Source organism: Melopsittacus undulatus, chromosome Z, assembly GCF_012275295.1.
Source record: "Melopsittacus undulatus isolate bMelUnd1 chromosome Z, bMelUnd1.mat.Z, whole genome shotgun sequence".
NCBI classification, from domain to species: domain Eukaryota; kingdom Metazoa; phylum Chordata; class Aves; order Psittaciformes; family Psittaculidae; genus Melopsittacus; species Melopsittacus undulatus.
Genome location: NC_047557.1, coordinates 15,016,005 through 15,040,222, shown reverse-complemented (window position 1 = coordinate 15,040,222; position 24,218 = coordinate 15,016,005). Strand labels below are relative to the sequence as shown.

At 39.7% G+C, this 24,218-nt stretch overlaps 1 protein-coding gene across 1 annotated transcript; it reads left to right on the top strand.

The window, feature by feature from the left end:
- The first annotated feature begins 675 nt into the window (after window positions 1-675).
- On the top strand, window positions 676-23,022 carry C6 (complement C6). Its single transcript, XM_005152105.2, has 17 exons — window positions 676-833; window positions 1,529-1,685; window positions 3,813-3,957; window positions 4,601-4,742; window positions 5,569-5,707; window positions 7,303-7,503; window positions 11,044-11,284; window positions 11,994-12,116; window positions 13,011-13,177; window positions 14,218-14,443; window positions 15,658-15,829; window positions 16,903-17,014; window positions 17,441-17,573; window positions 18,553-18,744; window positions 19,260-19,350; window positions 20,673-20,914; window positions 22,841-23,022. Exons 1-17 carry the CDS (start codon window positions 676-678, stop codon window positions 23,020-23,022), a joined length of 2,823 nt encoding a protein of 940 aa, XP_005152162.2.
- The last annotated feature ends 1,196 nt before the right edge of the window (window positions 23,023-24,218 follow it).

The window sequence follows — 24,218 nt, the reverse complement described above, 5'->3', positions numbered from 1 at the left end:
ACTGCCTATAACCTTCTGCCTCATCAAATAAACTTTAATTGACCACTGCAGTAAGAAACAGGTAATTTGTTCTGTCTTCTCCTATTGGTAGAAAATTCAGATATACTTTGAATAGTGATGGTTTGCAGTTTGGATAGGCTAGTCAAAACTAAGAACAACAAAAAGCTAAAGGAATAATTCACTCCAGCAAAACACCTACGCAAAGGGGATTTATAGGCATGTGAAAATGGTTACAGGGTAATAGATGGGCTCATTGCTCTTAATTACCTGTTTGATTTTTTGCATGTTTATGAGCTGTCTTGTGCTTTTATTCTTATTCCTAGAAAATATTTTGAGAATACCTCTAAGCAATGAAGAGCAATCATAGGTCTTTATTTGTTACATTCAAAAGTATTTATAAGCAATTTCATCAATAGAAATAATGTGCAGGCATGCTTAGTACTCCTGATAAGTAAGTGTCCAAAAAGGTCATTGAGACTTTTGGTCCTTAAAGTATTAATTAGATTACTTATAAATGTGTGTCTTGCATTATTGCCCCTTTCTAGATACATTGCCTAGCAACTTTGTATCATGAAGCAGATTTATAGACTGCAAATCAGAAGAAATGTCTAAGGATACAGGCATAACTGTAAATGACAGTTTCCTGAGCTCTTGTTACCTGTCCATGTGCTTTAGATGAACACCTTCACTACGGACAAGACTATGTTAGTGCACCTGATCCTTCTGAGCCTTGTGATTGGGAGCAGCCAGGGGTGCTACTGTGAACATTACCCATGGGGGTCGTGGTCTGCCTGTTCACAAACCTGCAATTATGGCACACAGACCAGGCACAGGTAGGGTCAACCTATCTCATTACTTCTGTGCCTCCACTTATTCCCTGAGAAAAAGATCCCAACATTCTGAGGAGGTGGACTTGTGCCTGAAGCTCCAGCTTTTGTAATATACCGAGAAAATGTGTCATATCAAACAGCTTACCAGATGAATATATTATATTTTAATTGCAAAACTAAGAAAATACAATATTATGTATATATAGCATTACAGTGCCTCCAACAAACCTGTATCTGCCAACAGATGTAGTGAGGGTGAGCCCCTTATAAGGGGGGACCAGTGCCCAGTGCTCTGCCCAGCTCAAAGCATTGTCATGGGAAAAGTCAGCTCCAGCTGTCAAGTGTACAGAAAGTTTCTCCCTGTACGGTTAATTTTACTAATCTTATTAAAGTCCAATAAAGATATGGCAGCACCAAATTAGGTGCAATGCAATGGTATACTCTAAATTTATGAGAAATCCCCTCTTTTCCTCTGGGCTTTTTCTGTACTATTCTCTGGGACAATTGAAGTGAAGTAGAAAAAGTTGCTCTATAAACATAAAGCATGTTTGCATTTTTCTTTTAATAAACATTCTGCAACTACTTATTATCTCCGAAGTTGTTTTCATTGGGCTCGAATAATTTCCTGTATCAGCCTTCACACGCAGTTAGAAAACATCTGTGATTCCTTCCTAGCGTAACTTGTAAATTTTTTTTAGGCAAATAAGAATGGATGAATATTATAGTCAAAACTTCTGTGACCAGCTGTGTACAAAGCAGGAATCTCGTGCATGTAACCAGCAAACATGTCCTATCAACTGTCAGCTTGGTGACTTTGGCCCTTGGTCAGAATGTGACCCGTGCATTAAAAAACAAGTAGGTAGAAAAAAAAGAGTAAATCCATTTATGAGAACTTGCTTCAAAAGTTCCATTGTCACAATTAAAGTTGATTTTTCTACATAAAGGATAAATCAAGCTGTAGGATTGCATTTTTTTAAGCAGGAGAAAGTCACAGTATCTCTGGCTTATCCATAGCATTCTGTATGTTCTAAAAATAAGAAAAATAGGATGTAATCATCTACTAAAAAAGAGTTAACTGACAAATCCTGACCAGTAGTGGCCAGAAATGCTCAGGCTGTGTGTCAGACTGGTAGTCAGGATCAATTTTGAGATAGCTTTTAAGAAATCCAGAGCACCATTCCTCCAACCTTTTAAGCCTACACAAAACTGAAGAGGATGTGCCTAATATCTGTGGAATAAAACCCCAGGATGTTGGGTTTTTTTCCTCTTGGGCTTGTGTCTGTTGACTGATGGTAGACTTAGAGGTGAGATGGCAGAGAGGGAAGATATGAAAAGTCAAGTTCAAGTGGATTTGACCTAAAGGAACCAAGTCCTGGCAAATGTAAGGTTCTAGGAAGTGGAGGGGAGTGCAGATTGCAAGGGGTAGTTATGTGGCTAGGTCTGAGCTTTGAGATCAACTGCAGCAGCTCTGTTTCTGTGCAGATGCAGTATACGACTCTGTGAATGTCCTACTCAGTTTTCAAAATCTATTCTGTGCATGAAAACCAATCTTGAAAAACCTGTCTGATACCCTAAGTGGATCTTTATATATATATATAACTTTCTGATGCCCATGCAGGATAAGGAAAACATTAAGAAGCTGTTCTAGGTGTGACTGTGAACTGACCTATGGGGTTCCTATCCTGCAACAGGGATTGAGAGTATGAGAGCAGAGCAGGGAGAAACAGTGAAAGTGGGAGACAGTGATTCTGCAAGACTTAAAAAGGGAAATTTTTTTTGGTAATAAATATCTTCCTAAATGTCTGAGTTTCTTATACACCCATATTTAGAAGCATTGTTCATTTTTGTTAACTTCAGGTACTGGTGCAACATATTTGCTGCTTCAAGAAAAAAGGTGCTTTTGTGGACTGTGATCCATTTTTTCCTCTAACATATAAATATCACTGCTTGTGACAAATATAAACAACTGTCAAAATGACATTACTTCCAAGGTTAAGTGTGAAGATTAGTGTAAGCAAGGTCCAAGTGAGAGGAAGACAGGAAGAAGTGGAAGGTCACACAAATAATAGAGTGAGTGTTATGGACCCCAAATGGAGTACAAGTAACTCTTATCTTGAGCTCAAAAGTTTTCAGATGGTCTGGTGTTGCTCCTTGCATTCTCCCTTCGTAGTCACTTGATTACTGATTTTTACTAGACATCTTCCTGCACTGTTTGAGTTCAGTAGCTCTCTACAGGAAGAGAAGTAACAAAAGTTTGCAAGGAAATGTGCTTTTCCAGTGGGAAAAAAATTCTTAGAGGAGCGACAGTTCAGTCCCATGCAGATAAATCTCACCACCAGCCCTTAGAGTGAAAAATATATGCGAAGTGATTTGTCTAGCAGCATGTATTCAGCATTGTTGTTCTGCATGGAGGTTAATGACTTTGGGAAAGAAAACCCAGTAAGATTTAGACTTTGCTCCCATATCATGTTTGGTAACAGAAACTGTCAGGAAAACCGTTTTTTTTTTCCCAGTTCATCCAGTGCTCTTCAGACAAGAGGCCCCATGTGTGGGAGCAAAGCCAGATGGTTTGGGGATGGCACTACATGTCCCTGTCAGAGTATTTCTATTTCAACAGAGATTATAAAGAACGTGAAAAAATCTCTGTTAAGATTGTTGCATACCATGTCCTGCTGTACTATTAAAACTGAACACATAGAGACTGAAATTTAGACTCTTCAAGAGGTGTAACCCAGGTTGTCAAATACTTCATCATGTGTGCTCTGTCAGGGCTAGTGGGGCTCTTGGTTTACAGATCACTGCCTCTCTTACCTGGGATGATGGCATGGTAGGCTGTAAGGGCAAAAACAATTATTTCCTTTGGGACTCTGGTTTTGATAAAAGCTTCAGAAGCACTGAGGCATGTGTCTGTGCCTGAGGGGACACTCAGCTACAAAAACAGTTCACACAAAACACCCTGGTTTTATTTCTTCTGCCTTACAGCTTCGTGTTCGGACATTCCTGCGACCATCTCAGTTTGGGGGTCAGGCCTGTACAGAGTCACTGGTGGATTCCCGCCCATGCTTCCCAACTAAGTTCTGCAATGTATTGGAAATTGATTGCAAGAATAAATTTCAGTGTGAAAGTGGTAATGATCATTTTCATTGCATAATTGTTGCACTATTAGATAGTTGAATGATTAGAAATTGAGGGAAGAAAGGTCCAGATAATCTAGGTCTTGTATATTCCATACACAAATTCCAGGGGAAAGAAGCAGGGACAGAAGTCTACCTAAGAATTTCATATGAATTAGTAGAAGCTTATATTTACAGTTTCTTCTGTAACTAGAAGTAATTCAAGTGCAGTCTCCAGCCTGGGATGTCAGTATGACCATGACAACTAGACAGCAGCACTGTTCCAATAATATTTCTTTGCACAAATTCTTAATGTACAAACATATCGATAGAGTTTGTCTGAACATAAACTCGCACTGTTTTTGTTGAATTTCTGGTATTTCTTGTTTACTTCAATTTAAATATACCTCATTAGCCTTAAAATAGCTTTATCCTCATACCCTTTTGCTAATCCTAAAATTAAGTCTTCACATCTTCAAAGCAAGGCAAAACTGGCAGAACTGAAACATCCATTTCTCATAGGAATAATCTATGCATCATACTGCCTCACTATTATTTCCTAAGTTCACACCTTTACTAGGGAAAAAAACAGACTACCCTTTTCTGTGTTCAGACATGCTGAATCTTCACATTGCTGATGCTGTTTCTCTGGTGCAGGTCGTTGTATTGCAAAAAAACTGGAATGTAATGGAGAAAATGACTGTGGGGATAACTCTGATGAAAGAAATTGTGGGAGGATAAAGACCGTGTGTAACAGAAAGTATGAGAGCATCCCAGGTGTACAGTTAATAGGCAGTGGGTAAGCCATCTTTTTTTATTTTTCATAAACCAGAAATTTTTACCTCACTAATTTACATAAAAACATAATCCCCAATTAGCATTGAAAGTATCACATTAAAGTACATAATCTCTCGTATTAAAATTAAGTAGAAATTGTAAAAATGCAGCCAAAACTTCAGGCTAATACTTGCCCATTTCATCTGTCAGTCTTGCTCTGCAGAGCTGGTGGACTAGACAAAGAGCTCTCAAGGAGCATTGCTCTCTGAGTTACCCTTCCTGCCTCACAGCAGCCTTAGCACCACATACTGGCAATTTCCACCTCAGTTATGCTTAGTGCCTCAGAAATTTTGAGGGTGTTGAGGGTGTTGCTTTTTTTGTCTATGATATATTTCACATGATACCAGCCATCACCTCTTCCAGACTACTAATTTAAGCAGTATAAGACCTAAACAAGGGATTCTTATCCCAGGTAGTCATGCATTTGTTAACCGAATTTTGAACTCAGTGCAGTCTGCTTAACACCAGTTATGGCAGAAATGGAAAACTGCTTGTTCAATTTACTAGGCCATTCTCTGTTTAAGAGTGACTCTCATACTGATATTGGAATTACCTAGAGCACTAAGCACAGATGAAAAGTAGGAAAAATGATTGCTCCTGCAGCATTTTTCAGGTGAATTAGATGTTCTTGTAGAGGAACTTATTTCAAAGCAGCTACATAACACAGATGTTAATGCCATTTCATTCAAACCTACAAAATCTTCAGTGTGGCTAAATGTCACAAAAAGTTTGAAGTCTATATGTCTTTCTGGAATTGTTTAATCTCTGGATATATTTTCTTCGGTTAGATTTCACATTCTGGCAGGAGAGAGCAGAGGGGAAGTCCTTGGTAACTCATTCAATGGAGGACAATGCACCACAGTGAAACGCAAAGAGACAAGGAAATCTTACCGTGTTCCTGCAAACGTGGAGGCTGTCAGCTTTCAGGTATTCTCAGTTAGCAACTCCTGGCTGAAAAGCAATTGCCATAAGTACAGTCAAAGTTGTGTGCTCAAGTCTTAAGCAGTAACTTGTGGTTTAGGACAAGATTTCTCAACTTTGTGAGGCCAGGACTTTCTTCAAATGATGTGTGGAAATGGGATAAATTGAGCAGTTGTGTGGCTCTACTCACACTTTTCAGATATGTGTTTACTCACTGCACAGTCAACATGATTGATAATGGGCTTCTCTCTTGCTTCCTCATGGCTGTGGCCATGGCTTTGTTTTGATTTGAGCTCTGCTCCTTCAGAATGCAGGATGTGAAAGAAGCTCAACTAATGTGTGAAAACTGAACTACTGATTTTTGCCAAGAGTGCTGTGAGTTTTTAGTATTACTTGAAGGGGAGCAACTGATGAAAGAACACCCTGATATGTTCCATGGAAACTGCAATTGGATTCGCCATGACATGAATAGAAGGTTGGAAGGAGCCTCAAGGATCATCTGGTCACTCTTCCTGGCAAATGCACTGTCTAGACAAGATGTCCCAGACAAACCTTTAAAGTGTCCAGTGTTAGTGAATTTGCCATTTTCTTGGGGAGATTATTCAAAGCCTTTTTGTTCTCATTGTGAAACATGTAGGTTTTATAAATAATGGTGAAAAATTACTGTGCGCATAAATATTCAGTGTGGAAAAACAAGCCTTGGTTTGCCCAGATTACTTTAAAGCTGCGTGGTTTAAGTTACAGATGTCCATTTGCAGAAGTGTTGAGGGTTTGTGAATCTGCCCTTTGAAAGCTTATCTGTATCTTTTTAACATTTAGACCAGCTTTTGGTATAGAGGGGTCACTGGATCAGGCTTTCTTTTTCGAACTCCAGTATGTTTTCATGCAAAAGCGTATGACTTCTCGCAGAACGGGAGTGGAGAAATGGATCACCTCACCTCCCAGGTTCCTTAATAACCCTATTAATTAAACAGGTCTAGAGAAGGAAAGCAAAATGCATCTTTCAGACACCTGGGTTTTAGGAAATTAGTAATTAGAAATTAACTTCTGAACTGATTCTAAAGTTTTCCTTGTGCTTTGTGCAACAGCACCATTGAGGCTTGTCAACTTGATCAGGCAGGTTTGCTCCCAGTTCCTCTCCACCTACTGGGAATTAAGCTGGGAATTATGAAGAAAGGACAGAAAACATGAAGCTCTTTGCCTTGTAATACAGAAGCCATGGGACTGGGACTTAGTCATAGTGTGGACATAGCATGAGGGTCTGACAGTCTTTGAAATGTCTGTTGAAATACTTTGTTAAAAATTATTTCTAAGCTTTGGGCCATGAGGGTGGGAAATGTAAAAACAAAAAAGTATTACATGCCTTTTTTTTCCCCTCTCTCTTTTATAAATGCCTGTTAGCAATGCTACTTCTTATCTAATATTCACCTCATGTATTAACCTTTCTCAGCCTCATCTTTAGTGTTAAGAACAATTTTCAGCTTACTGACATGTCTCAATCAGGCATGTTTCTTCCTTAAAAATCAACAGCTCATTGCTTAGTAGGCTTCTGTTTCAGATTATTATTTGGGAAAATGTGTTTTGCTTTACTAAATCTACAGGTGCAAGATGAAGAGGATGACGTAACATCAGATTTCTACAATGATTTAACTCCCCTGAGTGATAGTGCTCATGGACATAGTGCATTCACTCGTGGTGCTCAAAGTTCTTCTGGTGTCCCATTTTTATTCTCAAGAAAGAAACGGGTTAAAGTCACATCATCTTCCTCCTTCAAGAAAGCTGTTGAAGCCTCGTATGAAAAGGTAACTGAATGTTGCCTCAAGTTTCTTCATTTGATTTGATTTCTGTCTGCTCATTTCAGAACTGAGCTACCAGGGGCTTCTTTCCTTATCAAGGTACTGGCATTGCATTTAAAAAAACAAGCAAACAACCAACTACACTACTAGAATCACACATTAAAAAGTTTTTCTGAAACTACGGGATGCTTCAGGTTGTAACATACTTTCCATAATGCAACATGTGCTGCTTGTTTTAGTATAGGAATCATAAACTTAACTTATTCCATTTAAAAAAGTATAGATTTAACATAGTTTTGAGCTTATCAGATCAGGTAAAACTCTTCTTTTCCTGTAATAATTATAGAGTAAGTAGGGAGAATGCCGTGTAGTAACAGTAGCAAACAACTCTGAAAAGAAATGAAGTGCACTCAAGAATGTTTTACATATGCATGTGCTGGGAATTATTCTGCATTAGTTTCTGATTTGATGACTAACTTACATATTGGAGTCTTATGGCTGCCAAGATGTACTTGATGATAATCTCGGAAATAACACATTCACAGAAAAGTTTCTGAGAACCGAAAACCTTTTTCCCATTAAATTCTGTACCATTAATACAGTTGAATACTGTGGGATATAAGACTGTGCCCTTTTATAGTTTAATGGCAGTAGGGGTGGGCTATTGTTTGCACAGATGAGTCTAGGTGACCACTTCCTGCATTTCTCTATCCTAAAAGTAACAAAAATTCTTACCATTGGACTGGAATATTCTGTAACACATTTCATTATAAACTGTTTTCCTATTCTTTCATTATAAACTACTCCAGTTTGTTGCTATTACATACTATTTGTTTTCTTCCTTTTCCTGTCATTGAATTCCCATGCTGTTGTTCCAAAGGGCTTCTGAAGGTCTTGTATCAGAATTTGTGCCCATTCCCTTAACCTATGTTCCAAATGTTTCTGGCAGTAGCTAATTGAGATGGACTGTTTGAACTACAATTGAAAAACCGAGAGCTCAAAGACAAGAGGCTGGTTTAAGCCCAGCCTATCACTCAGAAACCACGCATCTGTTCGCTCACTCCCCATCCCCACCCCCCTCTCACCCCCCTTCCTCCCTCCTCCTCCCGGAGGGATGGGGAGGAGAATCAAAAGAATATTAACTCCCACAGGTTGAGATAAGAACAGTCCAGTAACTAAGGTATAACAAAACCCACTACTGCTACCACCAAGGGAAATAACAAGGGAAGAGAATACAACCACTCACCACCCTCCAACCGATACCCAGCCCTACCTGAGCAGTGATCTAACTCTTCCGGGTGACTGCCCCCAGTTCATATAGTGGGCATTATGTGCTGTGGTATGGAATACCTCTTTGGCTAGTTTGGGTCAGGTGTCCTGTTTCTGCTTCCTCCCAGCTTCCCCTCCTCCCTGGCAGAGCATGAGTCTCAGAAAGTCCTTGGTCAGACTAAACATTACTGAGCAGCAACTAAAAACATTGGTGTTATCAGCACTGTTCCCAGGCTGAGAGTCTACAGTACAGCACTGCACCAGCTACTAAGAAGGAGAAAAATGGCTGCTACTGCTGAACCCAGGACATGATGTCAGGCAGGGACACACATGATTCTGTGGCAAATACGCTTATCATATTTGGCATAAAATATTATTTAATCAACATGTTCAGGTGAAACCCTGCTTTGTAGAAAACTTCCAGTTATAACTACTGGCCTCAACATCAGTCCAGCTCAGGTTGTGTTTGGCCCCCTTTTGTCAATGAAGTTGTTTGTGTATCAAAACTGAACTTGAGTACTGTTCTGGGTTCAGCTGTAGCAGTCATTTTTCTCCTTCTTAGTAGCTGGTGAAATGCTGTGTTTTATATGTGCTGATCTGAACTCAGGACAAGTATTCATATTTGATTCAGAGCAGGCTTTCTTTGGGAATAATAATTTCTGGTCTACTAATATTTTATATTAATACCTGTTACTCATGGGTCAAGCTTGCTATAGGCACCAGGTTTTACCACTATGATTAAACATGTGTCCAGAAATAACTAGAGACTTTGGAATACAGTTTCTTGGGACTGTTCTACTAGTGAGAGTTTCCAATACTGTGTGCACCTCAGAGATTTAACAGAGAAATCACTAGGTTTGACAACTGTAAGGTAAACTGCTAGTAATAAAAACACTTAATTGCTAGTAATAAAAGCACTTAAGATACTTTCACTAGCAGCAAATGCAAATACAAGATGTATGTCAAGCAGAAATTCATATTTAGCATGCAAGAGATGAAAGCATGCCAAAACCAGCTAAGGTTTTAGAATCACCATTTGCCAAAGAGGCTTGTAATTTTGTATGTCATAATTAAAATGTTAGCTGAAACAGCTGAAAATTGAGAATAAGAACTTAAATCACCTGAAAATCCTAAAAATGGATTAACCACAGGGTATTTTAGGAGCTGAGTACAACTCTGGGAAGTGTTACATAACTATTTCTTCCATACTAATTCTTACTGCAGCAGAAAGCTACATATCCTTAGCTTATTTTCCAGTGTGCAAATGAGGGCAAAGAAATGAACACTGCTGTGCAGAACTGAGAGCCAAAGTCCAGTTCATGTGTTACGTTGCTCAGTCCTATCTTGGAGACCTCCCTGTCTAAATGCATCCTTGAATCTTCTGAGCCAGGTGACCTTGGAGACAGAAAGAGTAGAGCCAAACTACCAGCAGCAAAATTCAGCAGAAGCACCCACGTATAAATCAGTAACTTTTTTTTTAATAGTGAATTTTTCCTATCTGCTGGGTGGTAATTTGTTCCAGTTTTATGCCCCTCCTGTTGCTCTTGATCTTTTTGCTTTGGCCTTATGCTGTCCACCCCTTTTGACACTTATAAATCCCTCCTTTCGGTATGTTCTGTTCCTCTCCTTTCTATTTAGTTAAAAACCTATAGCACTAGAAAAATATATGAATTAGATGTCTCAAAAATATCAGTTTTTTGTAAGAGTAGTAGAGGCTTCCATTTTTTGAACTTTCTTTCCTTTTGCCTCTAATATTAATAGCTTGACACTTGAATTCAATGAGATCTTTATCCCTGTGGTTTTGTTTTAGTTTTAGCAGACTGAGGTATTCTGAAACTTCATGACATTGGCTTAGTATCCAAAATAGTCACTCACCAGATTGCTTGCAAACCAAACCAAGCCTTTCCTCTGAAATTTTTGTTTATCACTTCCTGGTATATTTGTTTTGGCAGGAATCCTTTTGCTTTCTGTTTGGTAGGTACTCAGGGAGTCCTAATTTTCTTTAGAATGATATATACACCCACAATGTAAAGGAATAATAAGCATTGTCCTCAAAGACCTCACAGGGATCTTGGATTCTCCAGTATAGTTTGCTCATGGTTAAAGCAGCATGATACACATGATTAATTGGTTCTAGCAACGTATCTCAGGACATAATTTTGGCTTCTCCACTTTCTGCAATTACAGAATCCCAAGGGTTGGAAGGGACCTCAAAAGATCATCTAGTCCAATTAACTGCCTATGTAGATGCTATGACTACCCTTTTCTTTCTTCTAGAATTCCAACTTTATTAGAGTCCACAAAATAATTTCTGTTGCAAACTTCACAATGAAACAGTCAGATCTGCAGCTCTCAGACGTCTTTCTAAAAGCTCTTAACCACCTGCCTCTGGAGTACAATTATGCTTTATACAGCAGAATATTTGACGACTTCGGCACTCACTACTACACCTCTGGGAAGGTGGGTGGTTCCTATGACATTCTTTACCAGTACAGCTCTGAGGAACTGAAGAACTCAGGTATGTAATCTTTAAGAAGAAATTTTCACAATATGCTTACCAGCTTTTCCTGTTACAATTTTTAGGTTTTACACCACATAGTAAGTCCTCCAACAGAAAAAAAAAATCCTTCAGACTTGCATAGATCCAGCAATTACTCACACTGCCTAGATAAAGAACAAAAATAAATTTTGGTTACATTATATTAATTTGAAGAGTTCAGGAGGTTCCTTACTTGATAAAAGTAGTTTTTTTTAAGGAAACTAAAACCTTTAGGTCAAGACCAAGTGCCACCAGGAAAAGGTGTTCCAGCATACTCTAGTGTGGGACTCAAGTCTGAGAGGTGTGAGTGGTATTTTTAGGGATACAGTCCTTGAAGTTGTTGGTATTTATTAGAAATTATTCTAAAAATATTTCCATGACTGCCAGGCTATCGAACTGAAAATGCAATATAACAAAAGTGGAATTTTTAAGTTAAAAGCTGTGATCCTTGATGCTGTTGCTGTAACTTGCATGGATATGGGAGGGTACCTGAACGGTATAGTAGGCATGATGCAGTCCAATGCTGTCAGTACCTGGGGAAGCAAGAGCCTGCAGCAGCAAAATCTCCAGTGGTGGGTGAGGCTCAGGGAGACCTGTGATTGCTCACCTCAATGTGGGAACCTGGGGGCATGGTGCCATCATGTAACATGGTTATGGGGATGAAGCTGCTGCTCTGTGATATTTCTAGGCCTGGCAGTGGATGAATCAACAGAGTGTGTCCGAACAGAAACAACAAGGCGTGTATTCTTCCGGAAGAAAAAGAAAGTCAGTACCAGCTGCACCACAAACAGGATGACTGTGAAACATGAAGGTGACTATGATGAAAACAGGGCCAATGTCCTCTTACTTACTTTTAGAGATACCATTTCCCTTAGCTCCAGGTGATCTCCCAGTTTTGCTGAACTGCAGATGCTGTTCCAGAGAAGCCAGTGTTACACTGTCTCCAAAGAGAGCCCTGGAAACATATAAAAGAAATACGATGTAGAAGCACTACTCTTCTGCTCTGAAGCACCACCACTGGTGATCCAGTGGCACTGGCTCTTCCAGTCAGTCACAGATCTGACAAACATTTCCCATAGCCCTGAGTCCAGGGCCAAGCATACTGAAATTGGAAATGGACACATGAGCATGACTGAGTCTATGATCTTTAAGGACCGCTCAGGGCACATTGAGAGAGTTTGGCAACAATAATATACTCCCTGATCTTCCTCTTCTATTTTTCTCATGTCACCAGACATCCCTGGCAATGTCAGAAATGTGTCTCAGGAACTGCAGAAAGATGGTGCATTCTGTAAGAATGGCAAGTCATATTCTGCATCAATGAAAATAGGGATTTCATCATCACTTACATGGTTTTTGTCATCATTTTATAATAATTTCCCATTACTCAAGTGTTAACAGCTAAGAATAAAGATCCTGCCTCACAGTGTGTATTCTAGTGAAGCCTGCTGTACCTCCTGCAATTTTTTTCATTGTCTTGTGTAGTTCTGAATATATCACTGAGGTCTCAGACATTTCCTTTTGAAAGACTGACAGGCTGCTGTCATAGCAGGGATTGTTTTTCTGAGCTTAGACTTCATTATTCCAAGCTTAAAAAAATCTTAGTATATTGTTTTGTATCCTCTTACACTTTCAGACTGTTGTTGTTACATCCACCGCTTTTGGAACCTTTGTCTGACAATACTGTGGTGAAATCCCATTTCAGGTTCCATTCTGGAGTCAGCTGAACGGTCGGTCTCTCTGGTAAAGGGTGGCAGGTCAGAGTATGCTGCAGCTCTGTCCTGGGAGAAAAAGGAGGCTTTTCCAGAACACAAAGTCTTCACAGACTGGCTGGAATCAGTAAAGGACAATCCTGTTGTGATTGACTTTGAGGTAGGAGAAGAATAAGAAAAATGTTGAGGTAGTAAAGCACTCACCAATTAACAGTTTTTCAGAGAGCTCTGTGGGTATTTTCTCTTTTAATGTGATGCTGTGTGTGATATGAATGTATATGGGCTTAACATAAATATACAAAGCATTTATCTGACCTGCTTCTTGTGCACGTAGGTTTCTAAGCTACACCAGGTTTGCATTGTCCATGGACAGTTAGAGTAAGAAGGAGGAATGCAAATGAATTCCTGTGTCACCAACAGGAGCTCAGGCATGGACAGGGATAAGTTACTGTGCAAGAAAGCAGCCCAAGGTGCTGGGAACACTTTTTGTCCCTGTGCTCTTTCACTTGTTGCAAGGTATGGCACATAGCCAAACTGAAACAAAGCAACAGTCCCCTGTTATCTCTGTCCTGCTCATCTAATGCAGCATGCCAGCACTGTTGTGAGTGCAGTAAGCTGCCTCTTTCCACAGCTGGCACAGCAGCCACTCTGCAGCAGTGTCAAAGCAGTCAAGGCAAGCAGCAAAACCAGCCTGAATGCAGTGATCTTTAATTGCAGATGCTGAGATTCTGAAGGCAGTGTAGGGCTGTCTCCTATGGCAGGAACCACATGGAAACAAACCCCATGTCATCTGTAATGTTCTGATTTATTAGGCATAGTATTCCACTTGTTTCATTTTCCACTGGCTCATAGAGCCCTAAATTGGGGAAAAGAAGTATAAACAGGATAAGTATAGAATCACAGAATGGTTTGAGCTGGAAGAGACCTTAAAGATTATCTAGTCCTAATCCCCTGCCATTAACAGGGATACCTTCCACTAGACCAGGTTGCTCAAAGCCCCATCCAACCTGGCCTTAAATACTTCCATATGGATGTATAGCACTGTCATGATCCTTTAAAGCATCTACAGCTTTCAGCATGCCTGACTCCTGTGTGATATGGCTTCATACACAAGGCTCTAGTGCCTTTAGAAGTGCTGCAGCTCTCCCAGCAGGACCTTGCTGTGTCTATGTAACTGCTTACTGAACAGCTGTCTTCCAGGTGTCACCTATCGTGGATTTGGTGAAGAACGTGCCGTGTGCCGTGACCAAACGTCGCAACCTGCAGAGAGCCCTGAGAGAGTACTTGGGAAGGTTTGACCCTTGCCAGTGTGCCCCATGCCCCAACAACGGCAGGCCTGTGGTTTTTGGGACAGAGTGCCTCTGCCTGTGCAAAGCTGGCACCTATGGCAAAAGCTGTGAGACACGAGCTCCAGGATACAAATCAGGTATTTGGGGTGATACTGTCATAATGTAAACATAGTTCTTCTGGTAGCTATTGATCAAGGATTAACCTGAAATAACCTTCCATTACTAAATTCATAGCACTTCTTATGACATGATGATGGTCAGAAAGATTAAGAATAAAGGTAGGATTGAAAATAGAGAATCAAACTGAATAGGCACTGCTCAAAAGAAATTGTAAGACGTGGTAGAAGATTCCTTAGCTACACAATTAAGACAAAAGCAAATGAGCTTTTCAGCAATGTATATGAAGTTGAGATCAAATATAATCGATGTAAAAATTATGAAACCAGTTCCTTAGTTTTCCCTATAGCCTATTAAACTTAAGACTAAATGGCTAATGGAGATAAGAATTGATTAAAATGTTGAAGGAAACCTCATTTGTCTTGAGGAGAGGGAACATAATCATCATTCTGAAGAATCTAAAGAACTACTTCATGCAAACAGCATTTTTAATTAAATTGGCACTAGTATCATGCCTATGGGACACAGAAGAGACTGCCAGCATTATACATATGATCATGTATATTTATATTTAAGGACCAAAAGGGGACAAATAGAAAATCACTAAGGCAGTTACAGGTCTCATTTTGCGACCCTGATAAAGAAATATCATGTTTGAAAAACATGAACAATAGAAGATATGCAGATAGAGATTAATGTAGAAACTATATTTTACGTAGAAAAGGATGTGTAAGTATTTTTTTATATATATGTCTCATGTTGGCACAGACAAAAAAAAACAAAAGGGCTAAAAGAAGACAGTAGTGTTTTAGTTTTGCTTGCATATGGTGTGTATTAGGGATATAGATATGGTGTTAGAGTTCAGGTTTATTTAATAACTCATTAAATACTGCCCTAAATAAAAAGGCTGCCAGCATTACAAAAACTCAAACATCTGCATGTGCAATTGAAATACAAATTAGCTCCTTTTGGGTTTGACTGTTACCTGTGATAAGAACTAGAAAGAAAGGTATATTTTAGGTTTTAACAAAACAGCTGGAATTTGGCTGACCTCTTTAAAAAAAAAAAAAACCACTTTTCTATATACAATCTAATCCCTTAAGAGTAACAATTTTAACACCTCTGAAAATCGCTATAATGAGTTCACCATAATTTCTTTTGTGTGCGACCTTAAGAGAAATGTTATGTATGGTACAAATCTACCAAAACATGGGATTTCTTTTATTTCCTGCAGTTGCTGTAGATGGCCGCTGGGGTTGCTGGTCTGAATGGAGTTCATGCAATGCTTCCTTCAAAAGAAGAAGGACCCGGGAGTGTAATAACCCCACCCCTTTGAACGGCGGGAAGCCTTGTGAAGGTGAACAGGAAGAAGAGGAAGACTGTTATGTCTCTGTGTTCACAGACAGGTAAGAAGATGATAATTCAAAAGATCTCCTTAGTCATGAGGCTGATATAAGGGGTCCTCCAGAATGGCAGAAGGAGAAATAGCAGACATCTGTCTTCTCTGAACTTCTGTGCTGTGGCTGAGAGAAGGAAATACCTGGAAATCTTTGAACTTGCTGCAAGTTTGGTTGTATTCATTGTTCATTCCTAAAAACGACTGATGAATTACATATAAAGTGTGCCTGTAGACCTCTTAACACTGCTTTACATAGCTTCTTGTCCAAAACCATGGAGAACTCATCTGTTCCCTTTCACGGGAGTTTGCAGGTTCTGGTTTTTGAATATCACATCTTATTCTCTTGGACATTTAGGTCTGAGCTTAGTCTCAGTGAGAATTCAACTGAAACCACAAACCTTTTCATATTTCCACTCTGAGTATGTCTGATGTACCTGTTTTGCATGGTTTCAATTTAAACCCTAACTCCAACCCTAGACTGGCTCAGTTTCTTGCATCTTCAAGAGCAACACTTTGTGCACATTCAGTCTTTCTACTGGAACTAAGAGCTGAAGCAGGATTTTCATCATCCCTGCTGTAATGACTACAGAGTCAATTCTGGAGCAAATAGCAGAGGATTAAAAGCAATGGGCTCCACAGTTCTTTGCTACTCATCTCGATTAGAAACCATGTCTGTACAGCTCCATGCTCACAGATATTAGCCTCCTTTAGCCATTGCCTGATGGCAGCAGGTGGGTTTTGACTAAACCCAGCCAAAACACATGGGCTTCTTAGAGACTTCTGCTGTCTGTTGTTCTTTGCCTCTTTTTCTTAGTCCAGAAAAATATTTCACGACTAATGTCAGTAGAAATTGTAGCCCTTATCCATCACTTTTTAATGCTCTTGCAACCTCACTTCTGTCAGCACCTGCAAATTTTGATGTTCATCGTCTTTTATTTAACAGAATAATATTGGGCTTTTACAATGGAGAGGGGTACAGGACACACAGCATTCCTTTCCAAAGCTCCTGACATTCTGCCATTGTCATTTGGTGATGCCAATGCTTAAGATACATCATTACCAGCAAATCTTATTTTTCAGAGTTGCTCCTTGTATAAACGATGATGAAGCCAAGAGAGAAGAGGATGTCTTGATTGGTGAACCTGAGTCTGGATGCTCCAGGCCAGACCCACCAGAATATGGCTTTATTAGGGTGAGCATGAAAAATGAGCATTACAGAAGGCAAGTATACTAATTGCAGAGCTGGGAAATTTTATAGCTTCTTTGCTACATATGTCTTATACCCAAGCTAGTTACTGTGCCAGCGAGCATGGTGCTGTGCGTGTGGCACCCTGTAGGACTTTATTCCATCAAAGTCCACCAGCAACTGAAGCAAAGGCAAGGTAGAGCTAATTTCAAACAGTGGTCCTTGAATTCTTGTTTTGTAACCATGACATCTGGTAGTTCAGCTGAACAAACATACCATTATATAGGTTGAGTGGATGACTCATTATTTCAGAGTAGGAAAAACACGCATTCATTACATCGTCTCATCAGGCTTTTACCATTGTTTCTTTCAACAATGTCCAGTCTCATTACCATAGATTTATGAGGGTTTTTTGGTTTCTTTTTTTTGTAGAATGAAAAAAACCAGTATGCTGTGGGGGAAGAAGCTGAAATTGCTTGTGTGAGCGGTCATGTTCTCAGTGGCTATCAATTCTTTCGGTGTCTGCCAGATCAAACCTGGATGCAGCAACCTGTTGAATGTCAACGTAAGAAAGAGAAAACTAATTTAGCCCAACAACAAAACAAGAGTGGAAGAAAAAGGCAAAAAGATACATTTTAATGCAGGTTTTAACAAAAGAATCTGTAATGATATTTGAGAAGATGGCATTTTAGAAAGGTATTTTATGTAGATATAGCGAAAGCCTGCTGAGTCACTGCATCATTCCACTTTCAATTCAGAAGTACAGCTATTATGTTCTTTGTAAGGACATTGTAATATTCAGTGCTTTAAAAAGCCCTCAGATGGATGCTGTGAGGTCCTTCTCTTGTCTGCTTTTAAATATCTTTACCAGAAGGACTCACCTTTTGTTTCCAGACTTACTTATCTTTAAGTTGATAGAGTTGTGGTGAAGAAAGTGTTCTTAGAGGAATTTGTCTGCCACTTTTGTATTAAATGGTACACCACCCACCCACGTTGCCTTCAAAATTTCCACAATAAATCGAAGCTTTCAAGTATCTACATTCCAGTTAAGAAGAAAGGACCAGAACTGACCTGGGTTTGCTAACAGGAGAGCTTCTGATAGTTTTCTAAAACTGGTGTGATTTCACTGACTTAGTGTTCATTTCATAAAAAAGAAAAAATTAACACCAAGTTATGAGTTTTCTACAGCCATTAATTTTAATTGTTCTGTTACTGGCTTCATGTGGAAAAAAAAAAAAAAGCTGTTAATGCCATTCTTATTTTGAAACTGTAAAATTAAATTACTCATGCTGGCAAACAGTAGAAACACATTGCAATTATTTAGTTATTGATTGAAAAATATTTAAAAAGACTATGACAGTTCACTGAAAATTTCTAGACTTAATTATGTTAAATATTTATTAGTTTTGAATGTCAGTCAAATGTTCAGTGTTATTAAGCCCCTTTATGGCTCTTTAGATGAAGCATTAGGACTTGCTGTAAATATCTACCATAAAAACACCATAAAACCATCAAGAATTATACTTATTTCTTGTTTATTACAGCCTCAGTATGTCTCAGGCCACCAACATCTGACAATGTCACAATTTCCCCATTTAAGCAACAGTACAGTGTTGATGAAACTGTAAAGCTGAGCTGCCAGACTGGGTTTGTAGTCACTGGTCAAACCCAGTACACCTGTGGGAAAGACCTGTCCTGGATACCACCTGTTTTGAGACCTATTACATGTGGAAAAGGTCAGTATGCCTGTAGATACCTTACTGTTTGTATACTGCTGGTATTAACAGCACTTTTTTAGCTAGTTGCCTGGTTTTAAGATGTGTAACAACTGTTGATTAATTTTGGTTTTACTTTGTGCCTACCACAGTGCCATATAATTTCATCCCCAGACTTCTGCATTAATTTCAGAATTTTGGGGTGCAATGTATGGTACCATTTAATTATGAAATTGAGATACTGAAACTGTTTTCTTAAAAAAACAAAACAACCCCCAGCTGTATTAACAAGGCTTTATGAAAGCAGAGTAAGAGAATGCATGCTACTAAAACTTCAGCTTCTCTCATTGTACAGGATTTTCAAGTGATTTTTGCAAAGACTGATGTCTACTTGTAGAATCTCAACCACAGCAGCTTTTGAAGAGAGAAATAAGGGATAGGTAGACATAAATCCATTTTAGGTTTCATAGCAGGAGTCCACGGTATTTTTGTTCACTCTGTTGCTAGTTACAATAACTCTCACTCTTTTGTTTCAGATGTGAAAACTAAAATTCAAGGTGTTTGCAATCCAGGACAAAAGGAGGTTGGATCTCAGTGTGTTTGTATGTCTCCAGAAGAAGATTGTGGGTAAGTTAAGTACCTTAATTAGAAAAAAAAAAAGCCAAAGTTTCTCCATTGATAGGCCAAGAGTCTACTGTGACAAAAATCAGAAAGACTAACAAAAGACAACAAAAATTCAGCACTACTTTCCATTCAGATATTAGGCACCTGTGCCTCTGTATCCAAATTACAGCCCCATTTATAACCTGTGAAATAAATGAATGATGACATTAACCAAATGGCACACCATGGCACATCCTTCTAATATACATTATCATCTGCTACTGGAGATTCCAAGCCTTCCTTTTCTTCTCTTTATTCTTCCAATTTCTATATTTTCACTGTCATCACCTTAGGTCATGCTCCTTATGTTTGAGATTTACCTTTTTCAGATTAACATTCTGCAAAATACACCGCATGTTTCAGAATCCAGAGCATATAAAGTGTATGGAACTTGGATTTATTGTCTCCACATAACAAGACTTGCAGAGACCATCAAGCAATTAAGTGAACTAAGGGTTATCCTAGAGGATTTTTAGTAAATGGCTGGCCAAGGTGAAGGTGTTGGTCTGGAGATAGGAAAGATGACCACAAACTGCATATGAGCTGGACAGTTGTAGTGCTGAAATCAAAACACATTCCACCACAGGGCTCCTTTGTGACTGCAGGCAAATCCCTCTGCATGGAATTCATCTCATTCATGTCAATGCCCAAATAACCAGGTATCTTCTCTGTCAAGAGCCTTTGGGAAGGGAGAGAGCATGTTAAGTGGGTGATAGACGTTGTCAAACATACATGGGCCAAATCCTCTGAGAACTAGAAATGTTTTGTTGACTAACACTATAAACTTAATTCAGAAACATAAACAAGGTGAACTGTATTGCTCCCTCTCTTTGGGAGAGGACTAGGCTCCACAAAATAGTGCTGCTTGGAAACGCCTGTACTTGCTGAGAACGAATCCACTCAGGAACCAAGCGCGATACAGAAAGAAACGACAAGCAGCATGGCTGTGTTTGCCTGCCATTGGTCCCAAACTAACTGTGCTTCAGAGGCAGACTGTCACACACAGCTGCAGGGCTGCATTAACTCAGACAAACCATCTTGCAGAGGTAACAGCACTTCCTGATTTCTGGTATAGGCACGTCCTCCATTTCTCATCTGTTTGACAGAATCAAAGCTTCCTCTGCTCACAGCATGATGCTGTATCAGGTCCAGGTCTTGCAGTAGCTAGAACAGCCTAGACAGATACCCAGCCTGGCCATGGCTTTGCTGTGTGCTGATGGAATGTTTAGAAGCATGGACTTGCTCCACAGCCTGCTAAAATAATTCTTCTTTTTCCCTTGGGCCAGCCACTACTCAGACGACATCTGTGTGCTACATGCTGCTTCTGAACAGAACATTACCAAGCCCAGCTGTCAGTATGCAGCTGAATTGTGCCTTGGAGAGCAGTCGTTTCATTTCTTGCATGCTGGCCCTTGTCATGATAATTCCAACCTGGACTGGGCTATGGAAAGGGCAAAGCTCTCCACAAAGAGCTTGAAGAAAGTTCCCTGTGGCTACGACATCTGCTATGACTGGGAGGAGTGTCCAGGTAAGAGTTTCAAATGGTGGGATTTATCCAGCCCTTTGGATCTAAAAAATGAAATGTGATGACTCCTTCACTGCTCCAGGAATGAGATTTACAAGCATTATGGTCAATATGAGCAATTTACGGTAGGAAGAGGGTGGAACTGTGGTTAGTCCTGTGTCTCTGATAGCAAGTGTTATACCTAGATACACGCATTTTCCCTTTACCCACAAGTGGTGTAGCATTGTCACTTCCCATTAGTAAGGCACAAAATAAACTTGGAAATGAAGGGAACTTTTTCAGTAAAATTAACTTTTGAATCTCTAATCACAAAAATGTAGTTGGCAGTGTTATTGTCCATTCCCTTTCAGGCTACTATAAGCAGTAGTTTATAATTCAGTAGTTAATTTGAGCCACACCTTCTATAGCATATAATTAAATTATGAAATTAAATCATGATGCTACTTAAAAAGCAAGACTGAGGCCAGCAGGCTTAATGGGACCTTAATGGTAAAATTTGAAAACAACCATATGTGAAAACTGTGTTTATTAGAAGTTTTAATGAACTCGCTAAGCTGCTGAAATCCCTAAGAGGATTATTTTATAAACACTGTTGTGCAACTTGGCTATTTACTGTGTAACTTGGTGATAAGAGCAGTAGGTTTTCCTGTAAATGTCTGAGGTGCTGGCTGGCTCTGCACATATTATTTGCCAGGAAAAGGCTGAGTGGCAGCCACACTTATTCCTTCACTTGCTTCCAGAGACAAACACGATCCCTATCACACCTTGTCTTGTTATGATAAATTAAGCAACAGCAGTGTGCAGCAATCTCGAGACCCTGTTTTGATGATGCAAGATTTCAATAGCACAGGATTTGTAGTACGTGGCTATAAAATTACTACATGAAATGTTCCTTGTGGGGCTGTAGCGGAGGGCATCACCATTTTGTGGCCCTGAAGGGACATGCTCTGGCGGAGCCTATAGACACCTTGGGCTCCTGGGAAGGTAGCTATAATTTTAAAAAATATATTGGGCTTATTTATTCCAGAGCCCCTAAGAAGCCTAGATCTGCTTCCACTGTGGAAATGGCTTAAAGCTGATTCTGTGCCAGCACCTCAGTGCTTTTCTCAAAACCCTACAGAGGAGCCTTGTTCACTGAGGAAAAATTAGAGAGGCAAAAACATACATTAAATAAAATAAGTATTCATTGTGATGCTCAGGAGGTTTGAATTGGACTTTCCTCCTCATCATGTTCATAAAAGCCCTCTTTCTCATGAGAATGCACAAACATTCATAAATTTGAAGTTTTGATTTTAGAATGTGGAGTTGGTATCAACACAGATGCAAAAGACACTGCAGTCCTGCTAAATGGAGGAAAACATATTTTTTGTATGTTTTAAGAAAGGGAATGCAGAAACTTATTTTCCTGCCTAGGGAATTTCTGGGAAAGAATATGAGGAGTCAGAATCTGATTAGGTCAGAAATGGGTAATGAAATAACCCGCAGGACTGAGCTTTACCACAGGCCAGCAGCAGGTAGCTTAGCATTCATAAAGGGAGCTTTAATGAAATAGGAACTGATGCAATGTGGACCTTAAGACTCCATTTCACAGCAACATTCTGTGATAGGATAATTTGGAACAGAAAGTCAACTTAATATCTTTTTGTTTAAAAGAAAGGTCAGGGAAAGTCAGTGGATAAAAATAGATACTTAATTTCTGCTTCTGTATCTAAACCACTGCTGCAAAACCTGGCATTTAAAGCTGGTTTTGTATCTAGTCTCAATACCCTACCATCTAGAGTATGACTATAGGCTTTTAGTAAGTAACGTATCATGAGCCTCCTATAATGTTTTTTTTTTTTCACACTGGACTTTGACATGTTGTCAACCTATAAAATGTGGGCTTAGTCACGACATTTGCGGCTAAAATTCCAACACATTCATTCCCAGAGACACAGACCCAGTGCTCCTGCCTGATGCCTTACCAATGCCCCAAAGGAGACAGACACATTCACTGCATCCAAATGGAGTCGACAAGGAGGAGGAGGACAGTCAGTCATTGCATGCTGGCAGCCATGAAGTGTGCTGGCATCAAACTGGAGGTGCTGGAGCAGAGGAGCTGCCTAGTCTAACCTGGCAGCCACCGTGACCATCCCACCATGTGCAGGCTGAGACATCCTGGGAACAACTTGGCTGGTTACAAAAGGACAAGTAGATTAAAAATTAGATTAAAAACCAAAGCTCACTTAACAGATTTTTGGGAGATGAGTGTGTGAAATATACAGGAATGATTCGTGTCAGGAATTTAGGCGTCCTTGTTGCCACTGCACTCTGTGTGAAACCAGCCCTCCTTTGTGACTGTGATTACCATAAGTGCTCCTGTCAATAAGGAGAAACAAAGGGGATAATCTCTCCTAATCAATTGCTTTGTTTTTGTAAGGGAGCTTCCGTTTAAGGGTTCGACTGACTTAAGGAGATAACCAAGAGATACATTTTTTACAGGATGTTGCATACTTGGGTACTAGGCAAATAATCATATAAAGTATAGAACAAAATGTTAAGACTACGGTTAAGCTTGTGTTTTTCTGTTAATACATTACTAAGAAAGTTCAGCAACATCTTCACTGGAGAAAGACCGCAGCAACAAGAAAAGAACAAAGGAAAGGGGCCACGTCGACATTCGGGTAAAGAAGACAACGGATTGGCTAAAACCTAAGACTGAGAAGTAGAAGAGACTATACTCCAAAGATCCTGGTGTGCGTCCTTGGTGGAGCAGAGTCTCCCAGGCACACCCAACGCTGCTTGCTTATTGCCTCTCGATATTAATCAATTGTAAATAAAATTACTTGGATTAGATCATGGCTAAGACGAAATTTTTATAACAAATGGCAATGGCCTTTTTTTTGTCTGAAAATTGTGGCATTTCACAACATGGACTCAAGTTGATGCAGAGACTCAAATCCTCATTTATTACCACCAAGCCTTTTTTATCCCCTTGTTCTGTACTTTCCCAATGTGAACATACATACAACGTTCAATCTCATTGGTCACTGTGAAACTCTCCAGGTAAATAGTCCAATCACAATGTTGCAGACCCTCTCACAACTCCCACATTCTCTGGATTCCAACTGAGATTCCTGCCACAACTACATCCTGGCCCATTCTCCCAAGGCTTGCTCTTCAACCTTCCCTGTCCTTCCACACCCCAACTCATTGCTCTAGGGCTTGTCAAGCACCAGGGCCTCAGAGCTCATTCCCAAACTCTTTTTCATGCAAATCTTATCACCTTCACTCCCCATGGAAAATGAGTTAGGTTGTGGGGTACAGG

Coding starts and splice junctions, on each gene's coding strand:
- C6 (XM_005152105.2), top strand. CDS start 676: ATGAACACCTTCACTACGGACAAGACTATGTTAGTGCACCTGATCCTT. Junction 3,958..4,600: donor TAAATTTCAGTGTGAAAGTG/GTAATGATCATT, acceptor TCTCTGGTGCAG/GTCGTTGTATTGCAAAAAAA. Junction 19,351..20,672: donor TCTCCAGAAGAAGATTGTGG/GTAAGTTAAGTA, acceptor CCCTTGGGCCAG/CCACTACTCAGACGACATCT.